Source organism: Panthera tigris, chromosome C1 (genome assembly GCF_018350195.1).
Source record: "Panthera tigris isolate Pti1 chromosome C1, P.tigris_Pti1_mat1.1, whole genome shotgun sequence".
Taxonomy (NCBI): Eukaryota; Metazoa; Chordata; class Mammalia; order Carnivora; family Felidae; genus Panthera; species Panthera tigris.
In genome coordinates, this window is record NC_056667.1 from 5,874,852 (window position 1) to 5,892,184 (window position 17,333).

The 17,333-nt window shown below is 40.5% G+C and overlaps 1 protein-coding gene across 7 annotated transcripts in view; it reads right to left on the bottom strand.

The window, feature by feature from the left end:
• The window catches only part of RERE (arginine-glutamic acid dipeptide repeats), a 422,829-nt gene that overhangs the window by 103,542 nt on the left and 301,954 nt on the right, over positions 1-17,333 (bottom strand). For all 7 annotated transcript variants that reach the window (XM_042994378.1, XM_042994377.1, XM_042994380.1 and 4 more), the window contains 2 exons: positions 17,025-17,149; positions 15,518-15,617 (listed from right to left, as the gene is read on the bottom strand). In XM_042994378.1, the coding sequence (XP_042850312.1) occupies positions 15,518-15,617; positions 17,025-17,149 (225 nt within the window). The remainder of the gene's footprint in view (positions 1-15,517; positions 15,618-17,024; positions 17,150-17,333) is intronic.

Consider the following 17,333-nt stretch of genomic DNA (forward strand, 5'->3'; position numbering starts at 1 on the left):
CATAAATGCTAAATTAAACTAGAAAATATATGTGAAAGGTCAGCTGTGAGTCAATTTTAACCAGATTCCTTCAGAAAGTTAACTTAAGAAAATAAATAAAAACAAAAACCTCAAGACCAGGGAGGGGCGCCTGACTGGCTCAGTCAGTAGAACATAATAAGACTCTTGATCCCAGGGGTCTGAGTTCAAATCCCACATTGGGCACAGAGATTACTTAAAACCAAAACCAAAACCAAAACTAATTCCTCAAGAGCAGCTGCATAAACATTAAGAGAGAAACACTTACAGAAATTGCTTTTAATCCCACTAAGTCGAGTTTAGGTGCAGGAATGACTGCCCCCAATTCATGGGGCTTGGCGACCTTAACCTCAGCGACTTCTGACGAGTAATTTTAACATCTGTGCAAAAGAACAGTACACTTCTTTTCGGTCACGATAATGAGGTCGTGGGACAAGGAAAATGAAAGGGACATAGACACGGAAGTACGTGTGACTCCAGAGTCAGGAACGCCTCCAAGTAACCGTTCTTTCATCTGGAAACCGTAGCCAAGGACAGAGCTGGTGACTCAGAAAGAAGCAAAACGGGGTCTGGGCCACCATGGCAGCACTCCTGAGGAATGGCCCTGGAGAACCAACAAGGACCTGATCCTGGGCCTTAGAAACTTTGAAACTTTGTTTTTCTGAAATTCTGCTTTTCCCATCAAAGGGTCTTAAGAGAACGAAGAAGGCTGTATGATATCAAAGCAGCAGAGGCAGAAGCCAGCCTGACTGTGAAGACGCCAAAACTCGCCAAGTATTATGCAAACCAAAAGCCACAAACTCTAACAGTTGCACACGATCTTGTGCGCTGGTCGCATAATGACGACTCAGGGGTAAAGGCAAGTAAAGGCAGACTTGATTTAAGAACACGTGAAAATCTATACCTCATTTCCGAAATGGAAAAAAAAAGGAGAAAACTGAGGAGTCAACCTTCCTAAACATGCTCGGACGACAGGCACTCCCGAGTCCTGGGGGAGCCGGAATATACATCTCGACACCTACGGCGCGCGGGGAGAACGGCAGGCCAACCGGCGGGCAGGGCGGCTCGGAGGGCAAGGGTGGGCGGCCCGGTGCAGTCACCTCAGAAGCCCGGCACGCGACCGGCTGCGGGGGGACGTCAGCCTGCTGGACGAGAGAGCTGGCCCGGACGCCGCGGTCTGTCAGAGTCCGGCAGGGCCAGGCTCAGAGCGGGGCTGCGGGGTTAGACTAGAAACCGGAAAAGAAGGCAGAGACTTCAAAGAGCGGTCGCTTCAAGGGCGACCGTCTCAGAGATGGAGCCCGCCGGCAACACGGGACCTTGCCCCGGAGGGCTCCCCAGGGGCCCGGCCAGGTAGCTCTGAGCTAGAGCCAAGGAAGAAATGCTCAGCAAGTCACCGGTCGGAATAAATCGGCTAATACAGTAGTCACACGTGACGATTCTATCGCCTAGATAATTACGTTCTTTGTAAAAGGAAAGCCAGATACATCGCACTATATACCCTACAAATACTGTACTATTTTAAAAATCAAATGTCCTCAGAGGTACAGAAACATCACAGTCGCTACCAGAAATATTTTATACTCTCAGTATCAAAACAAAAATAAACTGTCACAAATACGTACTGTAATTTATTTTACTGACACCTTATATAATAATAAAACTCAACTGTGCAAGGCTGAAAAATGACCACCAGAAGATATGGATATCAAATCTTTGGAACAGATGAGACCTTATTTGGAAAAAGGGTCTCTGCAGATAGGATTAAGTTAATGATTTTGAGATGAGGAAATAATTCTAGATTATCCAAGTGGGATCTATGTCCAACGACAAGCATCCTTATAAAAGAGAGGCAGTGGGGAACCTGCATGGCTCAGTCGGTTAAACGTCGGACTCTCGATTTCGGCTCAGGTCATGATCTCACCATTTGTGAGTTTGAGCCCCACATGAGGCTCCTCACTGATAGCAGGGAACCTGCCCGGGATTTCTCTCTCCCTCTCTCTCTTTGCCCCTTCCCCGGCTTGTGCTCTCTCTCTCTCTCTCAAAAAATAAGCATTTAAAGTAATGAATGAATGAATGAATGAATGAATGAATGAGAGGCCATGGAAAAACACAGAAAAGAGAAGATGTGGACCTGCAGAGGGGAGGTAACGTGAAGACAAGCAGAGAAGTATGTGGCCCCAAACCAAGGCCTGCCCGCAGCCATGGGAACCCGGGAAAGGAAGGAACAATCCTCCTGAGGAGCCAGAGGGAGCGTGGCCTGGCCGACACTCTGGTTTCATACCTCTGGCCTCCAGAACTGGGAGAGAACGCATTTCTGTTGTGTTAAGCCAGCAAGTTTGTGGTAATTTGTTGTAGCAGCCGCAGGAAACTCATACTCCAACTTTCAAAACTTGCGGGTAAAAAAGTGATCTGGGAGAGCTATCAAAAAAAAGTATCCCCAAGTATATTTGAAAACTAGTACAAGAAACATACATAGTAGCACAAATATTACAAATTCTAGTATTCTAAATTTTAGAACTAATGGCACATATGAGTCCTTTTAAAACTCAGGGGCCTGCTTTGTTCCAAGATTCAATGCTTCCTTAGATTATCAACATTTCTAACAAATGCCTTCCCATAAAGGCTTTGCAAAGAGCAGGAATTCAATGTTTCTTACTGAATAAATAAATCAATGAATGATTTTATTATATCTTCTTCTTAAATGTAAAAAGGCTAAGGGCTTTTATCCCAATTTGATACTTATTATGTTAATATTAATGGTTAATATAGATTTACAGATGGGTAAAATTCTGATCGATGCTGTTTTTTCAAAATACCACATAATTCTCAAAATGTTTCACCAGTTTTTAGCATAGAGAACAGAAATCATCTGAGAAAGAAGTTTCTTAAATTTGTAAAGGAACTTTCTAACTTGTGCCAAACAAAAGTAAAAGCCAAGTCAATTCCTCGGTCCCTGCGAGAAAGCATAGAGATGCACGGACAGGCTACAGCGTGAAGGATTTCCAACAGGCCGAAGGGCAAAGCCCCGAACTGCAGATTCACCGGACATTCCAAGAGGACTGCTGTTAAGGCACGGCCTCAGTTCCATTCTTTCTCTGAGGTTAATTATCACGTATCTAAAGCTATATGACAGGATGTGCTTACTCATCTGTAGGTGATAATCATGCTTCTATGACAGAACCATCACGAAGACTAAATTGATTCATTCAAAAAAAGCACTTTGGGGCGGCTGGGTGGCTTAGTCGGTTAAGCACCCAACTCTTGATTCCAGCTCAGGTCATGATCTCGTGGTTCCTGGGATCGAGTCCCATATCGGGCTCCGTGCTGACAGCATGGGGCCTGCTTGGGATGATTCTCTCTCTCTCTGCTCCATCCTGCTCATGCATGCATGCGCACTCTCTCAAAATAAATGAACTTTATTTTTTTCAAGGCAGAGAGAGAGGAAGGGGCAGAGAGAGAGAGGATGACAGAGGATCGAAACTGGGCCCTGTGCTGATAGCAGGGAGCCTGATGCGGGGCTCAAACTCATGAACTGTGAGATCATGACCTGAGCCGAAGTCGGATGCTTAACCGACTGGGCTACCCAGGTGCCCCAGAATAAATAAACTTTAAAAAAATAATATAAAATGTTAAAAAAAAAAGAAAAAGCTATTCTAAAAATTAAGAGGAAAAACAAGAAAAGAGAGAAAAGAAAAGAAATGGCTAAAGAGGGGTGCCTGGGTGGCTGAGTCAGTTAAGCATCCGACTTTGGCTCAGGCTGTGATCTGGTAGTTTGTGAGTTCAAACCCCGCATCAGACTCGTACTGACAGCTCAGAGCCTGGAGCCTGCTTTGGATTCTGTGTCTGCCTCTCTCTCTGCCCACCACCCCTCAAGAATATATAAACATTAAAAAAAACAAAAAGTCACAATTTAGAAATGGCTAAAGAAACCAGAGAGTGATTCACATGCAGAAGCAAAGCAGGGTTACAGTCACAAAGAGCTGCACCAGGAGCTATAGTTTTCTGGTTAAACTATCAAGTACAAGATCGCTGTTGCAGTAAGTCATGAAGGTGCCATTACCGGAGGTTAACATAAGGGGTCTTTGACCTCCCCACCCACCCCTGAGACACTCTGAGAACGCTCTCTGTTGTATCTAGCAAAAGAACAGAGTGGCGCATAAAGCTCAACTTTGACTAAAGCTACAGACCATCTAAAAAGGAATAAAATCTCAAAGGATTAAATTTAAAAAGTCATCTTCATCCAAACGAGACAAAAAGAATAAATCATTGCCAAAGTGTTGCTGCTTGGAGCTTTTAAACAGAAGTCAATTTATGAAGTTCTCAGCCCAAAGGGAGCCACACTGGTACATTTCTAAACACTTAAACAACTTTCAAAACAAAAGTTCAAAATGTTTCTAACTGGTCAAAGGACAATAAATTAAACCTCGACTTTATATATTATTATGCTGATAACCAGCTGAAAAGGCCTTGGTTACACCAGAAAACCTCCAGTGCATCTTTACTTACGCTATAATTAACAATGTAACAGGCGGTAGACTCCAATATCCTGATATAATATAAATAAAACACTAGCAGAGGGGCTCGTCAAGGCTGATTTACATAAGGTGCTATTCTGAAATTTACTGGATTTCCATAATAAGAAATCATACAGCATATAAAGTTTTCCCATTCCTTTTTACAACAACAAATCAAAATCTTAGAGGAAAAAAACACACCATCCTATAACCATTTATTGCTGATTAATCTGAATGGAGAACCGGTAAAAAGAATGTAAGTGAGGATGTGAGTGCAGAATGAACAGCACAAGAATCCCTGATCAGAAACTTCAGACCAGCTGTAATAACAGGGCTTCCCAGTAATGCCTTATTTGGGAGCTGGGAAATACTCAACATTCATCTAAGGCCTAAGTACTGCAAAGCTAATCCAGGGCCAGATGCTTTAGTGAAGTCCATTTATGATGAACAAACAGAAAACCTCTGAAAGAAATTGTATCGACTTAATTTTTTAGAATAAAAGAGAGAAAGATGAAAATGACCCTCAGAGTAGGCTTATCTGTACACTCCGTTATGCCAACCTCCTAACACCAAGTTCTGGGTGATCAAATATGGTTTGGACTTGAACCTGATTTATTTATTCAATCATTCAACAAATATTTAGTGCCTCTCTACTATGTACCAGGCATCGAGCTATGGCTCAGAAAACAAAGATGATTAATACTCAATGGTTAACAAATAGCGATATTTATAGATCAGAGATAAAAAAAAAAACTATGAAGCTATTGGAAGCCTTTGTTGTAGGAGATGTGGGTGTGCATAAATAAATAAGCAAACAAATATATACTCTCTTGAATATGTAAAAAGCTTAATTCAAACATCTAAAAGTCATCCATATTTCAAGGAATAAAACTGTCCAGGCAGAAGTGAAATCTTTGCTGCATGATTATAAATTTTACTTATATATAGTAAGAATATATATGTTTAGTATTAGAGAGAGAAGATAAACATAAAAATGCAAATAAATTCTAAGAAAGAGAAGTCAAAAGAATTTGAATTTTATTAGGAAATGGGAAAGATACTTAAGCCCAAAGAATGAAATCCAGTATCAATTTAGTAAAAGTAAGTCAGCATGGTATTTTCTAGAAAACCTTAGTCTCAAACTATAGGGTTCTGCTAGTTTCTAAGCATAAATATAAAGAGTGATTTTGATCTTGTAAAAGGCCAAATAAACGCAAGGACTTAAAGATGGCTGAATCCCATTAGAATAATACAGGCCATCTCTATGTTATATACTATTATGTTTACAAATTATATGTAAACTAACGAACACAGATGAACCTCATAGAAACTGCATATGAAGAAACACATACCTGAACAGTACACAGAAACATTTCTCTGTCAGATCCTCTAGAGGAAGCACCATTGTTGTGTCATATTTTAACATGTTTTTTAATATACTGTAAAATTACAAATAGAACAATTTTACATTCATAGGTGTTCACAATTTCAAATAACTAAAATATAACATATCTTTTCCGACATACATTGAGGAGTATGCCCCATCACTAAGAACACCTTCCTCTTCCAACCACAGAGGTCAACACATTTATCACATCGTCTTTCTCTACATCAATGCATTTTTTTTTTTTACTTATGAAGTAAGAAGATAAGAAATACATTTTTTAACAAAAGTGATACAACTGTGTGCCTAACGATTCTGCATGGTCATCACTGTATCAAAAGTAGTAAGTCATGCAGCCATGAAAATAAGATATATTAACTACTACTGGGATTCGCCAAAACAAGATATGCTATTAAGAATGTGTACATGTGGCTCAAGTTTTATATAACCTGATGGCAGATGGCCAACTGCCATCAGGTTATATAAATTAAAATGGACTAAACACTCCCAACAAAAGGGAGAGCTTGCCAGACTAGATTAAAAAGCAAGAAAACAGGGGCACCTGGGCGGCTCGGTTGGTTAAGCATCCGACTTCGGCTCAGGTCACGATCTCACCATTCAGAGTTTTAGCCCCACATCAGGCTCTGTGCTGACAGCTCAAAGCTTAGAGCCTGTTTCGGGTTCTGTGTTTCTCTCTCTCTCTCTCTCTCTCTCTCTCTCTCTCTCTCTCTCTCTCTCTCTCTCTCTCTCTCTCTCTCTCTCTCTCTCCCTCCCTCCCTCCCTCCCTCCCTCCCTCTCTCTCTCTCTGTTTTGGGTTCTGTGTTTCTCTCTCTCTCTCTCTCTCTTTCTCTCTGCCTCTCCTCTGCTTGCACTCTCTCTCAAAAGTAAATAAACTTAAAAAAAAAAAAGCAAGAAACAACTAAAGAACTAAAGGAACAAGAGACATTCTTTACCTACAAAGAAAAAGCAGGATTCCAAGTAATGAGCTGGAAGAAGATATGTCACGTCAACCAGCCTAAAAAAGCTAGAGTGGTTGTATTAAAATTAAACAAGATGGAGTCAAAAACAAAAGAGTACTACTAGACACGGCGTCACTCCAAAAAGGTAAAAGAGAAAGATAAATATTATAAACGTTCATGTGCCTAATGACACAGCTTCCAAATATGTGAAGCAAACCACAGTTGGAGACTTTAATACGACTCTCTCAGCAACTGACAATACAGCTAGAGAAAAAAAATTAGTAGGACACAGAAGATGTAAGTAATAATAACCACCACTTTAAAGAAACCCACAATTATAGAACAGTGCACTCAATAACTGCTGGATATAAATTCATTACCAGTGTACGTGGAACATAACATTCACCAAGATAAACCACATTCTGAGCCAAGAACAAATCTCAACGGATTTCAAAAAACTGAAATCTTACTGGGTACTCTATGATCCCAACAGAACTAAATTAAAAATCAGTATCATTCCAAGACAAAAAGGGGGGGGGGGTGCATATAAGAGAGATCTCAAGTATCTGGTAATTAAGCAATTCAATTCTCACAATTCATGGGTAAAAGAAATTGTGAAGAATATTTTTTGGTATTTAAAAAATTATAATAAAAGAACAGCAAATCAAAATTTGTGCTAAAATGAGGTACCTAAGATCCCACTTTTGGAAGCTAGGAGGCAAATGATCAAATGAATCCAAAATAAATAGAAAAGAAATAATAAAAATAAGATTGGAGATCAAGAAGATAGAAAACAGAAAAATCAATGAAACCAAATATTAGCTATCTAAAATAATAATGTTAAGTCTCTATTTAGACTGACCAGGGGGAACACAAATCACCAATATTAGGAACGAAAGAAGGGTCAAAATTACAAATCCTATAGACGTTAAAAAGATAGTAACTTGACATTTTTACCAACAGATTTGATAACCTGGATGAAATGAACAAAAAGTTTAAAACCACAGATCAGCAGATTACCAAAACTGACACACGAAGAAATATAAAATGTAAATAGGTCTATGCCTATTATAATTTTAAACTTTTCATACAAAAAAATTTAGTCCCATCTGGGCTTCACTGTGAAATCTATCAAATATTTAACAACGAATACACACACACACACACACACACACACACACACACACACACACACACAATCAATCAATCCTTTATAAAGTAAGGGAGCAAGAGGAAATTTTTCCCAACTAATTTTTTGAAGTCAGTATTCCTCTGATATTAAAACTAGACAAAGATATTACAAAGAAAGAAGACTACAGTTCAAGATCCCTTATGAACACAAATGTAAAGGGTCTTAACAAAATATTAACATATGGAAGCCAATAGTATGTAATGAGTAAGTAGAATTTATCCTAGGAATGCATACTTGCTTTAACATTTGAAATTAATCAATATAATTCACCAAATTAACAAAACACAGTGTAACAACCATATGATCATCTCATTAGATACAAGAAAGAAAAGCATCTGACAGAATTAAAGGCCCATTCATGATAAAAAACAAACAAACAAACAAACAAACAGATATAAGGGAGAACATTTTCAACTTTGATCAAACAACCACCACCCCACACTACACTATTATTAGTGAATGACTAAATGTTTTCTCCCTAAGATGAGAAAGCAAAGATGCCCACTCTCATTATTTCTATGCAGTACTGTACTAGAGGTCCAAGCAAATGCAATAAAGCACGAAAAAGAAACAAAATACATAAATCAGAAAGAAAGAGGCAAACTGTCTTTATTTGCAGATGGCGTGACTGTGTACACTGAGACCCTAAGAAACCAACCAGAAAGCCACTAGAAATTAACAGAACAGATACAAGGTCAGCACATTAAAACTGTATTTTTAAAAATGTTTATTTTTATTTATTTTGAGAGCATGAGCACGCATGAGTTGAGGAGGGGCAGAAAGAGAAGGAGAGAGAGAATCCCAAGCAGGTTCCCCACTGTCAGCACAAAACCAGATGCTGGGCTCAAACTCACGGACTGTGAGCTCATGACCTGAGCCAAAACCAAGAGTCAGGTGCTTAACTGACTGAGCCACCCAGGTGTCCCTAAAATTACTTGTATTTATATTCTACCAATGAACATTTAGAAACTGAAATTAAGGGCACTTGGCAGACTCAGCTGGAGGAGCATGAGACTCTTGATCTCTGGTTCATAAGCTCGAGCCCCACGCTGGGTGGAAAGATCAATGAATCAATTGATCAATAAGAAAAAATAAAGAAACTGAAATTAAAAATCTAATCTTATTAACAACAGAATTTTCAAACAGTAATTACTTAGGGAAAAACTTAACAAAACATGTATAAGACCTGTACACTGAAAACTAAAAAATCTTACTCAAAAAAATTAATGAGACCTCTTTTAAAAACGAAGATATATGAGGCACCTGAGAGCTCAGCTGGAAAAACATGCAACTCTTGATCCCAGACTTGTGAGTTCAAGCCCCATACTGGGTGTAGAGCTTATTTAAATAAATAAAAAAATAAAATAAATAAATAAAATAAAATAAGTAAAAAATAAAATAAATTAAAAAAAATAAAAAATAAAAGAAAATAAAGTAAAATAAAGTAAAATAAAATAAAATAAAATAAAATAAAATAAAATAAAATAAAATAAAACTTTTAAAAGATGAAGCTATGTATCATGTTCAGGTTTGGAAGATTCAATATTGTTAAGATGTCAATTCTTCTAAACCGATCCATAGATTCAGTGCAATCACAGTGAAAATCCCATAAAACCTTTCTAAAAATAGAAACCACCAAGCTGATTCTAAAACGTATGTGGAAAGGGATGGGTGTATGGATGGCTCAGTCGGTTAAGTGTCTGACTCTTGATTTCAGCTAAGGTCATTATCTCACGATTTTTGAGTTCGAGCCCCATTATCAGGCTCTGTGCTGACAGTGCAGAGCCTACTTGGGATTCTCTCTCTCTCTCCCTCTCTCTCTGTTCCTCCCCCACTTGTGTGCTCACAATCTCTCTCTCAAAATAAATAAAAACTTTAAAAAACAAAATAAAATAAAATGTAAATGGAGGGGTACCTGGGTGGCTCAGTGGGTTAAGCATCTGACTTCAGCTCAGGTCATGATCTCACAGTCCATGGGTTCGAGGCCTGCATCAGGCTGTCTGTTGTCAGCACGGGGCCTGCTTCAGATCCTCGGTCCTCCCTCTCTCTGCCCTTCCCCCTCTCTGCCCCTCCCCCACTCATTCTCCCTCCCTCCCTTTCTCTCTCTCTCTCTCTCTCTCTCTCTCTCTCTCAAAAATAAATAAACATTTAAAATAAAAAGGGGTGCATGGGTGCCTCAGTCAGCTGGACATCTGTTTTGGCTCTGATCATGACCTTGCGGTTCAGGAGTTCAAGCCCCACATCAGGCTCTCTGCTGTCAGCAAAGAGCCCACTTCAGGTTCTCTGTCCCTCTCTTTCTCTCTCAAACATAAATAAACATTAAAAAAAATAAATATGGGGTGCCTGGGTGGCTCAGTTGGTTAAGTGTCTGACTTCGGCTCAGGTCACGATCTCTCAGCTCCTGAGTTCAAGCCCCGCGTCGGGCTCTGTGCTGAACAGCTCGGAGCCTGGAGCCTGCTTCGGATTCTGTGTCTCTGCCCCTCTCTCTGCCCCTCCCCCTCCCCCTGCTCATGCTCTGTCTTTCTTTCCCTCTCTCTCTCTCTCGAATAAACATTAAAAAAAAAAAAGTTGAAAAAACATAATAAAGTTTATATAAATAGTAAAATTTATCTGGGAATGCAAATGACCTAAAATAGCCAAAACAATCTTAAAAAACAAGTACAAAGTAGGAAGACTTACCACTACCTGAGTTCTGATAAAGCTACATTACTCGAAATACTGAAATACTGGTGAAAAGACAGATAACACATTAGTGAAACAAGAGAATCCAGAAAAAAGAAAAACTGCTGATATATAAGCAGTTGATGTTCAGTAAAGGTATCAAGGCAATGAAATGAGAAAAGTCTGTTTTCAACAAATGTGACTCCAACAACTGGCACCTGTGTGGACAAGAAGGCACTTTCACCCATACCTCACAGTACACACAAAATTAATTTGAAATGAATCACAGACCTGAAGGCAAGAACTAAAACGTCAAGAATAAAACACAGGAACAACCTTTGTTATCATGGGGTGAACAAAGAAACTTTCACAAAAGGAAAACGATACACTGGACTTCAGCAAAATTAATACATTTTGCTCTCTGAAAGACACCCTTACAGAAAAATAGTCATGGTATGGCAGGAAATATTCACAAATACCTGTATCAAAGGACTTATACCTGCAATACAAAAAGAACCCTTAAAACTAAATAATTATACTAAAAACAACTGAACTTTTAAAAGTGGGCAAAATATACTTCACAAAAGACAACATACAACTGGGCGGTAAGACATGAAAAGATGCTCAATTATGATGAACAGGAAATTCAAATTAAAAGCTCAGTGAGTGAGGCACAGATAGACATCATTAGTAATGTCAAACGCTGAGGAATCTTTAGCCTCAATCAAATCTGTGTCCCCCATCTAAATAAAAACCAACAGCACACAAAACAAACAAGTCTCAATGAGATATCACTACATACTCATTAGAATGGCTAAAATTAAAAAGACTGACAACATGAAGTCTTACTGAGGATGCTGAAGAACTGAAATTCTAACATAGTACTGATGGGAATGTAAAGTGGTACAGCCACTCGGAAACGTGTTTGACAGTTTCTTTTTTTTTTTTCTTAAGCTTATTTATTTATTTTTAAGAGAGAGAGCGTGAGTGGGGGAGAGGCAGATAGAGAAGGAGAGAGGGAATCCCAAGCAGGCTCCCTGAAGTGGGGCTTGAACCCACAAAACCATGAGATCGAGACCTGAGCCAAAACCAAGAGACGCTTAACCAACTGAGCCACCCAGGTGCCCCTGACGGTTTCTTAAAAGCTACCCGCACACATACAATCCTGCCATTTCACTCCTAAGTATTTACCCAAGGGAAATGAAAACACGCATCCTCACAAAGCCTTGCATAACAATGTTAATAACACCTTTATTCATAATGGCGGCCAAAAGCTTGGAAACACGAATGTCCATCACCAGACGAATGGATCAATTATTGTTACTACCCATACACTGGAACACTACTCAGCAATAAAAAGGAATAGAATATCGACAATGTGACAACATAAATCTATCCCAAAATTATTATATGGAAAGAAGCCAGACTCAAAAGAGCAAAAATATTATTCTGACACAACACTGTATGATGTGAGAAAACGTATCAGTGGCTGCCTGAGGCTGGAAGCAGTAAAGGATCGGGAAAGGGCATGAGGCACCTCTGGGGTGCTGGAAACGTTTCACATCTAGATCGCTGCAATAGTTTCGCCAGTATACACATCTGAAAAAAAACATCAAACTGTATATACTTTAAATCAAGCAGCTTATTATACGTAAATTATACCCCAATATGTTGTTTTAAGACTTATATGTTAAAAATCTCATTTGTGAGTAATGAAGAAAAAACTGAGTCAAAATGAGAAATGAGGAAGAGCTTGTGTTTAAAAATGGGTCCATGTTGGAGTGGAGTGGAGCCAGGGGGGCTCAGTCGGTTGAGCGTCCGACTTCGGCCCAGGTCATGATCTCCCGGTTTGTGAGATAGAGCCCCGCGTCAGGCTCCAGGCCGACCGTTCGGAGCCTGGAGCCTGCTTCGGACTCTGTGTCTCCCTCTCTCTCTCTCTGCACCTCCCCGGCTCGCGCTCGCACTCTGTCTCTGCAAAAATAAATAAGCTTAAAAACTGAAAATTAAAAATGGGTCCATGTAATAGTCATGAAGAATTAACAGCTCAAAAAGCTCTATTAGTTTTAAATAGATGGCAGTTTTAAGATCAAACTATTTATTTAAATGTATTTCAATTTAAATAGTCCTACTCAGATGTTAAACACACGACAATGTGGCTGTGCCGTATAATTTCATTTACTTTAAATTTCTGTACTGTCCTGAGAAACAGGAGACACAGGTTTATTCTAAACTGACAAATGCCTACACTTGTTTTGACTCTATGCTATACTTCTCACACGACAACGTATTTATTTTTTCAATTTATTACTTAACACAGCTCGAAACCACCCTTACGCCAAGGAAGATGAAATAAACATTAACTCCCCGTAAGATTTTTCAATTCACTTCACTTTTCATTAAGAAAGTACCCGTAACTAAAACTCTGTGAGCCAGTACCATAATTAAGTGGAAAAATTAAAAGAGCCATTAAACTTTTCCATTCCTCACAAAAGGAACAAACGACTCGGTCCTTTGGTGGCTGACTGCACTTGGATTGCCTAACCCCAGACACCTGAGCCATCTTGGACGCGCCTAGACAGGAAAACTTCAAATGATGGGAAGGCAGCCTCACAGAAATAAAAACTCATAAAACCAAAAGCCCTCCGGCAATGCTTAAGAAGACTTCAGAAGGAACTTGCTACAAAGGCCCATGGGCAAAAAGAGCCCAAATTATTTCTGTATAGAAGTATGTTTTACCGAATCCTCAGAGGGGTCGCAATAAAAGAACAAATCCGATCGATTCGGTAAAGTGCCAAAAACAGACATTTTATTAAATGTGGCAACGTCTTCATTATTTAAAAATTCAACTGAGCGGCACAGTTGCGAAAGGGGAATTTTTTTCATAAAGCTTTGATGCAGAAGATTCCACAGAGGGGAACCCGGGAGAGTCAGTCGGTTAAGTATCCGACTCTTGAATTCGCCTCAGGGTCACGATCTCACGGTTCGCGAGGTTCAGCCCCGCATCAGGCTCTGTGGTGACAGTGCCGAGACTGCTTGAGGTTCTCTCTCCCTGTCTCTCTGCCCCTCTCCTGCTCTCTCTCAAAATAAACAAACATTTTTAAAAAAACTCAACAGAAAACAAGCTCAAAGAGTAACTCTGAATAAATGCACACTCGTGGGTATTCTGAATTCACAGACATTCACAACACAACTCCTACCACAGCCACCGTCTGCAGTGGCACTCAGCTGAGTCTCCCTTTCCTCATCCAGAAAATAACCTCAAAGGCCCCTTCTAGCTCTATCACTATGCGTTCAGAGTAAAGACTCCGGATAAAAGCAAAAACTCCAAGTGTGAAAGGGGGGAGGAAAGAAAAGAAATAAGCGTACGGGTATGTAAACAATTGCTCTGTCATCTATCGCAGGGCCCAATCCCACAAGGTCACTTCACCTCTGACGCTGTCGGAGACTAGTACCGTGTAATACTCAAGAAACGCAACCGGCCCAGGAATAAAAATCAGCCGTATCTACGTGTTTCTCTGAAAGCGAGCCGCAGAGGAGAAAGCTCACTAAGTTGGGTTATTTTCTAACCTCCATTCTGAACTTTTCAGATTGTTGGCATTCAACAATCGTCTGGCTTTTCTGAGCCTTAGATTCTTATCTATTTAGAGACTGGAACAGATGATCTCAAACGTCCCTTCCAAACATAGCGACCTCTCAAGAAAAATGAAAAACAAAAAAGGTTCTTCAATTACATTTAGTTAATCATCAGGAGTTGCTGAGCCTATGAGCTCAATAGCCTATGTGAATATACATAGCCTTTTTAATACATCACAAATGCATAAAACTTCATTATTACTCCATCAGATTTGATGATTTCACATTAGTTACCACACAGGGAAGAATTATTTCAAGACACTTTAAAATACATTAATTTTCCTACGCAGCCCTATCGGATGTATTCTAATGTCAAACAGGGAAACTGGTTTCAGTGATCGTACTATGCACAGCAGTTCGACTTCCGTTCTTCTGAGCCGCTGCCTGTGTGTTGCAGCTCGGGGCAGAGGAGCAATTCTGAAGGATGCCGTGCAACCAGCTCAGTACCGTCAGGCTCACTTGTTACATTTTACTTTAGATTTTTTTAAGGATTATTATTTTTAAAACTCAATTCTGTTGTATAATCGTGTGAGATATTTAATCATGTGAGATATTTAAAGGCATATCTATAAAAAAACATATTCACTCCAGGAAGTCTGGCTTCTTCTCCGTTCCCTCCCTGCACTTTCGAACTCACGGTCTAAGAGACAGAGAAGGGGGCAAAAGGTATGGCCTCTGGATTCGCATCTTGAGTGTGTGACCCTGGCTTGTGACTCGATCGCTCCAAACTTACTTGCTCATGTCTACAATGGTGATAACGATAAAACCTACTTCAGAGGGAGACTGCGAGGGTTAAATAAGACCATCTGTGCACAGTGGCCGGCTTTATGGGATCTCAGGGAAGATCGACTGCTAGCATCAGGCTCTCATTTGAGGCTCAACACGATCCTGGGGTAGAGACGCAGGAGAGGAAACGAACCTGGAGGCGCCCCATCACCGGATCAAGGTCATGGAGCCCAGTGCTGAGACCGCAACCCACCTTTCGATAAGGTATAGTACTCGCACTAAGCGAGTAAGTAAGCCATAGTACTAAGCCATAGTACTCGCTCCTAAAATTCTAGGCTCATTCAGGATCCATGCTCATCACACATGCCCTACAACCAGCACTAGGGAAAAGTAACTCCCTTCCCACCCGGGACAACTTCAAAAGACTCACTGTGTTCAGCGCATTGAGGGTAGTGTCATCCCGAGATGCGGCAACACAGCCATCCTCTGTGGAGCCTCCGTCACACATCCCTGCGAATGCTGCCATGCTCCTTGGAGGACAGGAAGGGAAAACATCAGCACAGAAATGTTAATCCTCAGGTTTCAGAGTCAGCTCAGACCAAATTCCATTACTATATGCATGATAGGTCGGAGTTCTCAGTCCTGTTTCTGCTCTTAATTTTTTTTTTTTTTTTTTTTTTGGTGAAAGAGAGAGAGAGAGAGAGAGAGAGAGAGAGAGAGTAAGTACAAGCAGGAGAGAGTGTGTGCCAGCGGCGTACAGACAGAGAATTTTGAGCAAACTCTGCTCTCAGAGCAAAACCCGACGCAAGGCTTGATCCCATGACTCCGGGATCAGGACCTGAGCCAAAATTACGAGTCGGATACTCAACCAATTGAGTCACCCAGGCACCCACCAAAAAAAATTTAAAGCACCTCTACCCCCTTCACACATACAGAAAGGGAAATGTTACATTTACTCTGGTCTAATTGTGCCCTTTCTTCCCACACTTTACCAGGACTCAGATTTCAGTTCAGAGCATGAATAACCTAAAGCTATTTGCCACAACAGTTGGCTAGAAGGGCGCGTGGCTGGCTCAGTCGGTTAAGCATCTGACTCCTGATTTTGGTTCAGGTCATGATCTCACATGATCTCACGGTTCATGAGCTCGAGCCCCATGTTGGGATCTGCACTGACAGTGTGGAGCCTGCTTGGGATTCTCTCCCTCTCTCTCGCTCTCTCAAAATAAATAAATAAACATTAAAAGAAACACTTGGCTAGAGTACAATCTTTTCAAATAAAGATTATATTTTTGAAAGAAAGATCTTTTGAAAAAAAATTAAATCCTCTCAATTTGCTTATTTCCTTTCATGCTACACATCAACTAACTTTAGGCGAGTTAGAAGTGGGAGGGGGATGAAAGGAATTCTTAGAGGCCGCTAACTGCACTGAGGCAGCCTCGTGTCTACACAGCATAGCTGAGCACAGAGCTTAAATGCAGTTGCCCGGCCTGCTCTGGTGCTTTGCTTACGCCCTGCTGATGCTGCGGGGAGTCCCAAAAACCACCGCAGATGCAGGAGGGCTCTCTGCCCTCACTACGATGTGCAGGGCTAGATTTAAACTTACCTTTTATATTTTAGGCACTTGTAGGTTAGTAAGTTCTCATGCAGGTAAGCCACAAAAACACCAAGTTTAAGTCAAGCATCAGTGAACAGCCTCAAGTAGAGAAATCTACAATGGGATTTTAAGAAGGGCCGAATGATCTAACTACTCAACTGTATTTAGAAGTGCTGATAATCGCATGTATGGCTTACGGTGTTTCCCTTCTGAAGAGTTCTAACATCTGATGTGGGGCAAACATTAAGAAACAAGTGACTTTACTGTGGCAAACGTTTTCTCTGGTAAGAAAAATCAATTCAGATGGCCTAACTCAGGGCAGGATGGGGAGGATTCCTATTACCTTGCTGCCCTCAAGTACATAAGAAGGTCACAGTCATTAACTCCAGGCATCCAGACCAGTTCCTCATGTTGGGTCACAGTGTCACCATCTGGAGAAGGGAACGGTTGCAAATCGGGAAGTTTGGCCTGTAAGATAGGGATGGAAAAGTCACAATCGAGGCACATTTAAAGAACTGTCTCAACAGGCAGGCCCTGGGAACAGATGCCATAGCTTACTGAGCCTCTTTCTTTAGGCAGTACCGAAATAACAAAAACCGTGAGTCACTGAAACCAGCCTGTGGCACGTTTCAGGATCATTTCACCATAGAAG